Genomic DNA, 13,313 nt, shown 5'->3' with positions numbered 1-13,313 from the left:
CACAATATAAGATACATCATCCTGTTACTTTTCTAAAATCCCGAATTTTCAAACTCTGAAGCACAGAGCTGAGGAGGAGGGCCTGTGGACCAGTCATACTCCCACCAGCCATAGGCCTGCCGTGAGGATTTCTGTAATGATCCTCCTGAAGAACTGAGTGCGGGCAGGCATGTAGGCAGTGCTCGGTTGCTACTGGCTACCCTGAGTCAGAATATGGATGAACTGATGCAGGGAACGCTGTCACAGCTCAGTGCAGGAGAAGGAGCAGTGGAAGCAGCGTCCCCTGCTGTGAGCTGTGTGACCTGCAGCAGGTCCCTTTATGTCTCTGAACCGCAGTCTCCTCGCCTGGAAAACGCAGCGTTGAACTAGATCAGGGTTCTCAACAAACGTTTAGATGCCCAGATACTATCCATCCTGAAATGAAATGCAGAGATGATGTAACCTCTCCTTTTGAAAACGTTTTTACAAAGTAAAGTATGGCTATCAGTGTAACACCACGGAGAAGCGAAAGGACCCAGGCTCAGTTAGCATTGCACTTACGACAATATGTGAATGCCTGGCTCCAGCCGTTCCAGAAGGAATAGTGGGTCATGAGGTGCTTGCACCTACGTGATCAGTAAGTTTGGGTGTCAGAGCACAGTCCTCAGCTGAATATCGTAAACACTCTGTGTCTGACATTTTGAATTAAAGTAACTAAGAAAATAGGTCCGTGGACAGACACAGACACACGGGCAGGCAGTTACCCCCCGAGGCCAGCCTGTGTGCAGCCGACAGGGACGTGATTCATTGGCCGCCCAGATACCATGAGCAGTATTAATGCTGGTGAGTTTCCAAAGTCGTGACGCTTACTCCTTGTAAAGTGCTGGCCAAACGAACTCTCACTCTCAGTTTACAGAGTGGTGGTGTTCTTGGAACATTCAGTGTGTGTAATTGAGGTCTTTGTTTTTTATATAACGTTGAGTCTTGACGTCAGATGATTAGACACAGGGTTACATGTAACGAACATCCAGTGGGATATTTGAAAATCATGTAAGAGGTTAAATGACTCATCCGTGTGTAGGACTGTCCTTTCCACGGTTGTAAGTCCAGTGTCTCTGACTCCTGTCTCCCAATTGCCCGTAGCTCCCTTGTGACTGTTGTCAAAACCAAAAATGTCCCCACTGGCCTAGTGGATGCCTTGGGCTCCGTAGTCCTGATGGGGCCCAGGCTGTGCCCCAGCAGGGCCACCCTACTGACGTTCATCTTCCCTCTCTGGCTGCTGTCTAGGCCCAGCTGATCGCACAGTCCATAGGGCAGGCGTTCAGCGTGGCTTACCAGGAATTCCTCAGGGCCAACGGGATTAACCCTGAGGACCTCAGCCAGAAGGAGTACAGCGACCTGCTCAACACCCAGGACATGTACAACGACGACCTGATCCACTTCTCCAAGTCGGAAAACTGCAAAGATGTAGGTACTTTCCTGGTCGAAGCTCCAGGGGGTGGGGGTGGGAGTGGGGGTGGGGGCAGGGGCGGGATAGAGAGCGAGCTGTCAGCAGGACATTGCATGAGGCTCTGTGATGAAAGACTAGCAGAGGGCTGTCACTATGAGCCAGGGCCTCCCGCAATCCTGAGCTAAATTTGGGGTGGGTTCCAGGGGCAGACAGGACCCCACTGTACCGTACCCAGCCCACAGGTCATATTCCGAAGCACTGGGTGTTGGGACACAATTCAGCCCATACCCGGGGTGTCTCCCATTTGGCTCAGGGCAGTTCTCCAGGGAAGGGGCCAGCCGCGAGCTTCAGCTGAGGGGGTAGGGGACACCAGTCTGTGCAGGAGGCTCTGTCGGGCCCCGACAGCCACCACTACTGAGCAGGTTTGAGCATATGGGTGTCTGTGAACAGGAATTAATAAATTCACACACACTCTGGTGAGTCTTCCACGAAGTGTCCCAGCCCTTTGTGTGTGTCTGCAAACCTCGCCAGCCAGCAGAGCTCCCAGACGAACTGTCCCCTCCGCCCTGCCAAGGAAGGCTACGGACAGTGGCACACCTACAGCACGGTCTTCCTGTTTGCACTCCCAACCATTTGGTGGTGATAACTTCAGCATCTTTTCTTTTTCTTTCTCTTCAGCTTTCTCCTTGCAGAGAAGTGTCTCTGTAATGTATATGTATTTACTTTTAACTCAAGAATCTTAAATGTTGGAGGGAATTTGTGAAGCATTGTGGAATAGAGGAACCGGCGCATAGAATCCAAAAGCTATTTCTGGAAGCCATAACTCACCACCAAATCTCTCACCTACACAGTCTCTCCCCCATCCCGGTCTCCCCAGGGACTATAGTAGGAAAAACAACAAAACTCCGTGCCCCTGTGGTTGTATTGCCAAGTAGAAATTGCTAATGTGGAATGAGAATAACAAAGACAGGTGTGGGCCCGTGTTAAGTTGTTTCTTGCACACTCCGCTGCCGTGGAATACGGAGAAGACGGGACCTGTACGGTTGGAGTCTCGGGGAAATGTCTTTCTGCTTTAGCCACGGCAGGAGGAGGGCCAGTGCCCTGGAGGGTTGCCGATTCAGGCTTTCTAAGTGTCTCTCTCCTTCCAGGTCTTCATAGAGAAGCAGAAAGGAGAGATCCTGGGTGTGGTGATCGTGGAGTCCGGCTGGGGCTCCATCCTGCCGACCGTGATCATAGCCAACATGATGCATGGCGGGCCTGCCGAGAAGTCGGGGAAGCTGAATATCGGGGACCAGATCATGTCCATCAACGGCACCAGCCTGGTGGGCCTGCCTCTGTCCACCTGCCAGAGCATCATTAAGGTACCTGGGGATGGGGTGGGGGAAGTCCACTTCTGTGGCAGGCCTGAAGCGTGCCTGCAACTCAGTCATTAATATTCATGAACATAGTCCCAGCGTCGGGCACTGAGGACACACAGAGACCAAAGGCATGGGCTTGCATTCGGCTGTTTACCATCAAGTTACTATTTATAGACTCCTCCCTGAAATCGTTTTTACATCAAAGATGGGATGGTTGGCTCAGATAACACCGGTCTCTGATACTGTGCCCATGAACAGGCGTCACTCATCAGTCACAGCGCTCTCTCCACTGTCTCAGAATTGTCCTCAGCTCAGTCACCTAGTCACCCCCCCCTCCCCCGGCAGTGGTTCTCAGTGGGGGGCTCTCAAATCCCATCCCTGGGAGACATACAGCAAAGCCTAGAGATAGTTGGGGTTGTCACAACTAGGGAGGAGGACATGCTGCTGGCCCCAGTGGGTAGAGGCCAGGGTTGCTGCCAAGCACCCTTCAATGCAGGGGACAGCCCCACAGCAAAGGCCCGCCCAGCCCACATGCCCACAGTGCTGAGGGTGAGAGGGCTGTCATAGGCGGGTAGGAGTTCAGATGGGGAGAGAGAAGTCAAGAGAGAGGCAGGGGCGGGAGGGGGGAGTGGGGGGAAGGTTTGGGGAGGAGGAGCAGGAAGTGGGGATAACCTGAGTGAGGTGGGGCTGGGGCCTGGGTGGGAATAAGCAGGACCTCGTGAGGACTGGGGGGGCTGCATGCCAGTGCCCATGACGCACCTGCCAGGCAGTGCCAGGCCCTTCAGAGTCACCCCCTCTCCCTGCTCATGATAGACAGCCCATTAGGGAGGGGACAGCAAACACCTGGTTTGCAGATGGGTCATCAGAGACTCTGAAGGTGACTTGCCCTGGACCCCCCCCCCCACACACACACACACATAAGTCCAGATCCCCTCTGCCCCTCCCTGCCCCTGCAGGAAGGAGACAGGTGAGATGGGGTAGGCTGAGGCCCATGCGGGCAGCGTGGACTTCCCCTGGTACCACACGGGGACTCACCCTCTGTCCAGTGGACCACACAGCGAGGTGGAAGGGAAGCTCGCTCAGAGTAGTCAGCGCTGTCTGAGCAGTTTCCGCCGGGAAAGGGTTTGTGTGCGTGAATAGCTGACCTTTGATGTCTGTACATGGAGCGTCTGTGAAATCAGCAAATTAAAAGGCCGTGTGGTGATGAAAGAGGTGTCACTGGTGACGATGGTGAGGACACCCGTGCCTCCGTGTTGCCCTCAGCAGAGAAGAACCCGGGGGGCAGCCCCATTAGGACACAGCTGCCCTCCCAGGTGCCCCAGGCACCGCTCTGTGGAAGGGAAAAGTGTGACCGGCTCGGCCACAGCGCCCCCTGGCTGGGAAAATGTTACCACTGCTTCCAGCTGGATTGCTATAAGGGAATGAAAAGGTTTAGTGGATTGTCGTATTGTTTTTGAATTCTAGACAACACACCCTTTTGCCTGCACCTGAGCAGATGCTCGCCCTTCCTCCCCCACCACCTGGGGGCGCTGCAGGGAATGCGCTGGGCCTCCTGGGGGCTTCCTGTTAGCATTGCTTATTTCTGTGTGTGTCAGGGCTCCCTCGAAGGGTTTAACGAGCGGCTCTCATCCTGCCAAATCGTGCTTCACAGGCTTTGATTGCAGTCACCCGGGAACTCGTTTAAAATGCAGGTTCCGGTTCAGCAGGTCGGGGGTGGGGTTCTGGCTCCCGGGCGGTGATCACCAATCCCAGGCTGTGCTTTAGGAAAAGCCTTGTAGTCCGTGTCTGGCCACTTCCATGCATGCTGACCTTCTCCCCCTAATTATAGGAAATAGAATACATTTCTAGGATGGAGTTACAGGTATTGAATTTTTTTAATGGCTTTCTTCCCTGGCTCTTATTTTTCCCGTCATAATTCCCAAAGCATAATACTTGGTAGGCTAAGCATGTTAGCGGTGGGCCTGCTCACTGCCTCCGTGGTCCTGCCCTCCTGATTGTTTTTTTTTTTTCCTTTCTTTCTTAAACTAGAGCACTGCTCCCCCTTCCTTCCACAGGATCACCTGGTTCTGCTTGCCTGTTGCCATAGAGACCACTCTGGCTTCTCTCTTCTCCCCTCCCCACTTTCCTACCCTTACCCTCCCACCAGATTTCTTAATGTGCTGTACCATTCTGCCGTTGTCATGGGGACGGAATGACCATTCATTTCATTGGCACCTCTAATAAAATGGCAGCTCAGAAATGCAAGCTAATGGGGCCCAACTTGAAGCATTGATTAGGAACGGCCAAGCAAACACATGGTCTGGTGGTTTCAAATTGCCACCTAGCTAAGCCTCACCACACAGACCCATCCCCATCTAGAAATCTGTTTGCTGGGCGACAAGTCAGGCCTCTTAAATGGGTTCACGCCGAAGGGAGCCCACCGGAGCACTGTGAACTCCTTAGGTGGCATTGGGGAAACAGTCCTTCTCTTGCTTTTCGTATGCTCTGCGAGGCCCTGAGAGGCAGGCGCTCCTGCACCTCACAGGCACCCCTGAATAGCAGGTGTAAACATTCAAAGCAGGTGGCTTTGTCTGAAGGACTGCGGTTCTAACGCGCTCCTCTGTTTCAGCATTCTTTGCTCCTGCTTCCCACAAATTCCTGGTGTCGTGGGGTGTGATTGTGGAGAGAGAGAGAGAGAGAGAGAGAGAGAGAGAGAGAGAGAGAGAGAGAGAGAGAGAGAGAGAGAGAGGTGAAGGGACTCAAGCCCTCTAGCTGCTCAGCCATGTGCCCTGAAGCCCTGTCCTGAGCTCCTAAGGCCCCGCTCCAGCCACTCCCAGTGCCTAACACATTTCTTGGCACATTGCAAATGGTCTATAAAATTAAGTGAACGAGAAAAAGGAAGTACTCAAAGGGAAAAGAAATACACTCATGAATGATGTCTGAGCAAAACCCTCTGCCTACCTGTTTTTAATTTTAGAAATAGGTGTTGCTAAGCACAGTGTGGTGTCAGCAAACATATTTAGGAAAGAAAAAAAAGCACAAGGAGGGGTGAAATCAGAAATGAGACCTGGAGGAGACGTTAGTGGGTGGCACCGGATGTTTTGCCAATGAGGAGGCGGAGGGGAGAAAGGGCGCAGAGCGTCCGAGACCCCAGGCTCAGGCCGCAGACAGCGAGCCCAGGCCTCCGGACACAGAGAGTCCTCTGCACCAAGCCCTGCTGTCGGCAGCAAAAGCCAGAGCTTGGCGTGGACGCTGGGTCTGCTGACCTGCAAAAGGCCAGGGAGAATCCCGCTCAGCTCATCCGCTGCTGCACTCGGAAATCATTTCTCGAACCAGAGCGGTTTCCCAGAGATGCTCCAGAAGCCGCGGGAGACGCTGGGAGCTGCTGCCTGCGTGTGTGCCCCGAGTCACCGGGAGCCAGATTACAGCCGGTGGGAGGCTCACAGCCCACAGAACACAGGGCAGTTCAGGAAACGGCTGCGACGCTGGAGGTGGGAGCCTGAACGGAGCCCCTCTACATGCACACGTGAGGGGACAAACTGGAACCAATTAAAGGCGGTGGGAAGCCCCAGTGGGGCCCTTGAAGAACCCTCGCCAGGTAGGAAAGCCAGCTGAAAACACGGCCCACGCGAGGCTGGAACGAAAGGCGTGGGGCGCACGTTTGATCCTCCGCGGCTCTCCCTGGCTCCTGGGTGGAGCAAGCCTGACTCGTGGATGACAGGGTCCTTCCTTGGTCTGTGGAGGATCAGGGCGGAGGAGAAACGCCGTGGGTTTGAACCCAGACAGACCTGGGGTTGAATGTTGATGTGGGTGAACTTGGGTGTGTTGTTTGGTAGCTCTGAGCCTGTTTCTTTGATAAAATAGGCCTAATTATAGCTGCCATTTTATCAAGGACATGAGAGGAGGCAGCTCCTGCGAGCCTCCAGGTCAGGGCCTGGAAGGAGTCAGGGACAGGTGGCTCGGCAGGTTTCAACATCAGCATGAGTGAGGAGGGACAGCAGTCTCAGGGGCACTCATACATGGTCAGACATACAGATGGCCGACCGGGCATCTGGCCAACCAACTCGCCCACAAGCCTCACCCACACCCAACACTGCTGGCCCCTGCCCCACAGAGCACCCTGGCTGGTCCCTGCCCCTCCTCGGGGGCTGGTCCTGGACGCCTGTCCCTCCTCGGGGGCTGGTCCCGGACACCTGTCCCTCCTCAATGGCTGGTCCTGGACACCTGTCCTTCCTCAGTGGCTGGTCCTGGACACCTGTCCCTCCTCAGTGGCTGGTCCTGGACACCTGTCCCTCCTCAGTGGCTGGTCCTGGACACCTGTCTCTCCTCAGTGGCTGGTCCTGGACACCTGTCCTTCCTCAGTGGCTGGTCCTGGGCACCTGTCCCTCCTTGGTGGCTGGTCCTGGACACCTGTCCCTCCTCGGTGGCTGGTCCTGGACACCTGTCCCTCCTCAGTGGCTGGTCCTGGACACCTGTGCCTGCTCTGGTGGCTGGTCCTGGACACCTGTCCCTCAGTGGCTGGTCCTGGACACCTGTGCCTGCTCTGGTGGCTGGTCCTGGACGCCTGTCCCTCCTCAGTGGCTGGTCCTGGACACCTGTGCCTGCTCTGGTGGCTGGTCCTGGACACCTGTCCCTCAGTGGCTGGTCCTGGACACCTGTGCCTGCTCTGGTGGCTGGTCCTGGACGCCTGTCCCTCCTCAGTGGCTGGTCCTGGACACCTGTGCCTGCTCTGGTGGCTGGTCCTGGACACCTGTCCCTCCTCAGTGGCTGGTCCTGGACGCCTGTGCCTGCTCTGGTGGCTGGTCCTGGACACCTGTGCCTGCTCTGGTGACTGGTCCTGGACGCCTGTCCCTCCTCAATGGCTGGTCCTGGACGCCTGTCCCTCCTCAATGGCTGGTCCTGGATGCCTGTCCCTCCTCAATGGCTGGTCCTGGATGCCTGTCCCTCCTCAATGGCTGGTCCTGGACGCCTGTCCCTCCTCAATGGCTGGTCCTGGATGCCTGTCCCTCCTCAATGGCTGGTCCTGGATGCCTGTCCCTCCTCAATGGCTGGTCCTGGACGCCTGTCCCTCCTCAATGGCTGGTCCTGGACGCCTGTCCCTCCTCAATGGCTGGTCCTGGATGCCTGTCCCTCCTCAATGGCTGGTGCTGGACACCTGTTCCTCAGTGGCTGGTCCTGGACACCTGTCCCTCAGTGGCTGGTCCCGGACACCTGGCTTGCTCGGTGGCTGCTGGAGAAGAGGCTGCCCGCCCACCCAAGGCCCCTCGTTTAGGAACAGCTTCCCTCTCCCCTCTGACCCTTTGGAGGGTATGCACTGGGGCGTACCTTGAGCCTCTCCCATCAGCTGGCCGCCTCAGATGGAAGTCAGTGGGGCAGGCATGCTGAGATCTGCCCGCCTCAACCTTTGGAGCAGAGCCTGGGCAGCAGTGCCTCCAGCCAAAGGGTGCAAATCCATGTCTTTTTCTCTGTGTACACGACTGGAAACAGGTTGGGAAATGCCTGCTGTCGGCCATTTGGTCTGGACCCTCCGCAGGCAGGCGCTCTCAGGGCAGGGCAGGCGCTCACAGGGCAGGGCAGGCGCTCTCAGGGCAGGGCAGGCGCTCACAGGGCAGGGCAGGCGCTCACAGGGCAGGGCAGGCGCTCACTGGGCAGGGCAGGCGCTCACAGGGCAGGGCAGGCGCTCTCAGGGCAGGGCAGGCGCTCACTGGGCAGGGCAGGCGCTCTCAGGGCAGGGCAGGCGCTCTCAGGGCAGGGCAGGCGCTCACTGGGCAGGGCAGGCGCTCTCAGGGCAGGGCAGGCGCTCACAGGGCAGGGCAGGCGCTCTCAGGGCAGGGCAGGCGCTCTCAGGGCAGAAAGGCGCTCACAGGGCAGGGCAGGCGTTTGTTCTCAGGGCAGAGCAGGTGGTCTCAAGATCTGGGAGGTGGACCTTGATTCTGGGGCTGCACTAGTTGTGTCTGGCGCCTCCTTTTAAGAGGAAGCTCACAGTTGGTGGTAGGACCTGGAGGAGCCAAACTGCCCCCCACTGAGGTGACTTCCTGAGCAGGCCAGGTCATTGCCGGGCGTGGTCAGGGGACAGGAGTGTGGGCCTGAGCTCAGCATAGCGGAGAGTGGGCGGAGGAAGCTCTGTAAACGGACTCTGAAACCAGGCCAAGTCCCCTTTTTATCTTTAAAAACCACCCTCCCCTCTGCACTCCATCCTGACTTAGAGGGTGGGGAGTGTCAGCAAGATCCTGTAACCTGACAACCCCCAGCCTCCCTCTCTCCTCCCCATCTTCCCAGCAGCGCCCTGTTCCTTCTCCCGGGAGGCCTCGGGAGAGCCCTGCCGCCCTGCTTTCCCAGCGCCTGGGGGGCCTTGATGAGCTCTAACAGGCACAGGGGGTGGGGAAAAGGAGCATTCGAGCCTGGCGCATCGGGCCAGCTGCTGGGATTGGATGTCCTTTGCTTGAGTGTGCCTTTCGGAGAGAAAGCGTTTCCCACTGTCTGCCTCCTGACCAGGGGACACACTGTGCCTCCCTCACCCTCCAAGCCGAGAGCACACGAGACCCCTTTCTTCAGGTCTCTGAACAGCCCACCTCCCAGAGTGAAGACAGCGCCCTGGTCGCTGGTCTCTGCACAGGACACAAGGGCTCCATGTGAGGCAGGCGGTTTCTCCCGAGCAGTGGACGGCGGGAACCTGGGGAGTCCACGGAGTGACAGACCCTCACTGGGGCTCCTTTGCCTCCGGGGCTGCCTGCCTGCCTGCCTGCCTGCCTGCGTGGTCGCCACATCCACGGTGCTTTGCTCGTTTTCAGGGCCTGAAGAACCAGGCCCGGGTGAAGCTGAACATTGTGAGGTGCCCGCCGGTGACCACCGTGCTGATCCGGAGGCCGGACCTTCGCTACCAGCTGGGTTTCAGCGTCCAGAACGGAATTGTAAGTACAACTCCACGCCCTTTTCCAAAAGCCAGGCGCAAACGTGACACAGTTTGGTATTTTAGTTTTAATTTTTAAAGCGGGTCCGTTCCCTGAAAGAATCCAGCGAGGAAGGGGATGAATGGGTGAAGGCAGGCTCGGCTTCCTCTTTGGACGGAGAATCTGTGCCTTTCAATGTGAGGAGAGGGAGGCCCTGCTCAGAGCCCTGGCCTCAGAGCCCAAGGCGTGGTGGCCTCCCAGCTGCTAATGCGAGGTAGCTTGGGACGTACCAGCTCGGGCTTCCTTCCCCCCTAGCCTTGGGGACTGCCCCCTGTCCCCATGCCAGGGTGTGGAGCACTAGAGTGGGGGAGGGCACTTCAAAGCTGCCTGTGATCCAGCTCACGGCTCAGGCCGGGAACCCCGCCCCATGTGCAGGACTAATCTGTGCTTATATATAGGCATATATTGATTTCAGCGAGGAAGGGAGAGAGAGAAACAATGAGACAGAGCCCACAACCCGGGCATGTGCCCTGACCAGGAATCCAACTGTGACCTCTTAGTTCATAGGTTGACGCTCAACCATTGAGCCACACCAGCCGGGCTGTGCTTTGCCTTTTTAACCTCAGTTGGCACTCTGGGAATACAGAGTATTTGTATCCCTTGGATGTCAACCTTAAAGTACTTCCCTTTCTCCTCGTGGTAAAACACACACCTTAAATTGACCACTTAAACAATTTTGAAGCATAAAATTCAAGGGCATGAAGTACCTTCAGCAAGTGATATGGCCATCACCCTTTCTAGACCTTCCCTCCATCGCAGACAGAAACTCCCCCACTCAGTACCCCCTCCTCTTGCCCAGCATGCCTTTCTGCTCTCATCCTCATTCTGGGTTTGGGTGGCCAGTCTGTCCTCGGTAACCTCTTGATTTTCATCCTCCCAGATTAAAAACAAAATTATATTCTTTTTTCCTCCTTACATTTCAGTTAAGAGTTGTAGGTAATCAATGTTTTTTCCAGTATGTTTTAAGGTTTGGAAATACCCATTTGAAGTTCCCCGTGGGAGGTGAGCCACCCAGCCCACGTTATCTACCTCTGGGCCTGTGCAGCCTTGTTTGCTTTTCGGAGAGGCGCTCAGTGACCCCTTATCGGTTCAGTCTGACATCCTGTTTCCATCCGTTTGTACTCCCGTTTGCTTTGTTCCTGTTTGAATAATATGAAAAGTTCAAATAGGATCCAAAGGTTCTTTCTTAGTAGAGGTGGGTCTGTCGGGCCTCATTCTCATTGACGTGTGGTCTGCACCTAAGGAACTTCTGACCAAGGGTACCTGGGGGGCTGCAGCTCTCCACGTGCTCACAGAGCAGGAGGTGTGTTGTCGCAAGAGTCTCATCTGCGTAGGCTTTTATTATTTTTTTTAATATATTTTATTGATTTCAGAGAAGAAGGGAGAGAGAGAGAGAGAGAGATAGAAACATCAATGATGAGAGAGAATCATTGATCAGCTGCCTCCTGCACACCCCCTACTGGGGATCGAGCCTGCAACCTGGGCATGTGCCCTCGACCGGACTCGAACCTGGGACCGCAGGCTGACACTCTATTCACTGAGCCAAACCAGCTAGGGCTGTGTAGGCTTTTAAATAGCGGCTCACCGTCTCAGTGAAAAGTCAACTTTGTAAATTCAGAACATATCCTTCTGGGGAAATTCCGACTGTTTTGGGTGTGAGGTGGAGGTGGCTATCTCCTGCGGTGCCCAGCCCAGAACCCTCCAAACGAGGAAGTGCAGGCTCCCTTCCGACAGGGGCAGCCTCTGCCCTCCTGGATACAGCCCGCCGCTGTCATTTCTGGGAGAAGGGCGTTTGATCGGGGCACTGAGCTGGGAAGGCCGGAAGGAGCAGCTCCCCTCCAGCTGGCCGCACCCTGGAACATGGAGTGGTGTTCCAGCCCCAGTTTGGCTGTCACTGTGACCCTAAAAAGTGGGTGCTAGCATTATATGTTTTGGCATTTGAGCCCCTGGTGATTGTGGGAAATAAAACTCGCCTGAGTTACACAGGCTGACAGTTTGAAAACGTTGGCAGCTCAGTGACAGCCCCCAACAGCTTTTTACGGAGACTCGGCTGGGATGAAAAGTAGACAGGATTCCGCGTGCGTGAAACCCAGTGCCGTGCCACGTTCCCTGTGCCACGTGCACGAAGGAGCTGGCCATGTGGGCGCACAGAACCCTGTTTCCTGTGAAGAGCAACAAGGAGACTTAAATGCACGAAGCCTCTCGAGGGCAAGGAGCAGGGCCTCCAGAAAGGACAGGCTCTGTCCCCACCACCCAGCTCCCCGCGAGAGGTAACCTGGCCTTTGTCTCCAACAGATCTGCAGCCTCATGCGAGGGGGAATAGCCGAGAGGGGAGGCGTCCGCGTGGGGCACCGGATCATCGAGATCAACGGGCAGAGCGTGGTCGCCACCCCGCATGAGAAGATCGTCCACATCCTCTCCAACGCTGTGGGGGAGGTAGGCGTGGGGGCCAGGACTGGGGTCCTCTGATGCCTGGCACCTCGGGCCAGCCCTGACCAAGCCTGAGCGCTCAGCAGCCAGAGCAGTCTGTTTGTCTCAGACCAGATTGGAGAGTCAGTGATGAAAGAGGTCTGAGAGCATCTCCCTGAGACGAGATCAAGTCCCCTGGAGGGTGATGTGCTCACTTTCTCTTTTTTTAAAATTCAGTACAGCATCATAATTGAATATCTGTATGCGTGACAAACTGATCACCCCAAATAGTCTAGTCCCGTGGTCGGCAAACTGCGGCTCACGAGCCACATGCGGCTCTTTGGCCCCTTGAGTGTGGCTCTTCCTAAGCCTTAAAAACAATGTACCTACCTATATAGTTTAAGTTAAAAAAATTTGGCTCTCAAAAGAAATTTCTATAGTTGTACTGTTGATATTTAGCTCTGTTGACTAATGAGTTTGCTGACCACTGGTCTAGTCCATTCGTCACCATGGGTTGACGCCTGCCCCTCTGGTAACCACCTCTGTCCTCCGAATCTGCGTTTGTTGGGACCTTGAGGGTAGAGTGCTAAGTGAAAGAGTCAAAAGGAGAGAGGCAAACAGCATTCGATCTCCCTTCTATGTGCAATCTGAAAGGAAACAAAGCAAAACAAAACCACCTCAACACCTATTGGCTCTGATTTGTGCAGCTTCTCTCCTCTCCTGGGCTGCCCAACTCTGTTTCTCCCCAGCGAACCTCACCAAAGGGGCCTGGGAGATTTAAGCCTTAGAGTCAAGGCTCATGGGCAGAGCAGGTCTCCAGCGGGGGGTCCCTGGCAGGGGCTGGGCCCGGGTCAGAAGGGCTGTTCCCAACTCATTTCTTGCACCACCCAGCCGGCAGGGAGGGCAGCGGCAGGAGCAGTCAGCACCTGCAGGCGCACGCTTCCATTTTAAGAATTCTCTCCTTTTTCCACAAAGGCCCGATGAGAACAAAAGCACTTGGCTGGGAAATAAACCTGACCAGGTCTTCATGGCTATCCTGTCCCGCCTCCCCCTAGCTTTCTAGAAAGCCTGTGGATGCAACTTTTCCTGGAGGCAGTTTCCTGCTAGCAGTGGGGTTGGGAGGAATCTTCACACCCACCCGTGGCGGGAGGTACCGCTCTCCCCCAGCCCTGGGCCCCCGAGCCTCCG

The 13,313-nt window shown here is 55.8% G+C and overlaps 1 protein-coding gene across 6 annotated transcripts in view; it reads left to right on the top strand.

The window, feature by feature from the left end:
* Positions 1 to 13,313, top strand: part of APBA1 (amyloid beta precursor protein binding family A member 1) — a 200,974-nt gene that overhangs the window by 184,113 nt on the left and 3,548 nt on the right. For all 6 annotated transcript variants that reach the window (XM_059656860.1, XM_059656857.1, XM_059656862.1 and 3 more), the window contains 4 exons: positions 1,267 to 1,446; positions 2,578 to 2,790; positions 9,558 to 9,677; positions 12,012 to 12,152. In XM_059656860.1, coding sequence (XP_059512843.1) covers positions 1,267 to 1,446; positions 2,578 to 2,790; positions 9,558 to 9,677; positions 12,012 to 12,152 — 654 coding nt within the window. The remainder of the gene's footprint in view (positions 1 to 1,266; positions 1,447 to 2,577; positions 2,791 to 9,557; positions 9,678 to 12,011; positions 12,153 to 13,313) is intronic.

Source organism: Myotis daubentonii, chromosome 11 (assembly GCF_963259705.1).
Source record: "Myotis daubentonii chromosome 11, mMyoDau2.1, whole genome shotgun sequence".
NCBI lineage: Eukaryota > Metazoa > Chordata > Mammalia > Chiroptera > Vespertilionidae > Myotis > Myotis daubentonii.
Note: the sequence above shows the minus strand (reverse complement) of the source record. Positions and strands in the feature narration are given on the sequence as shown.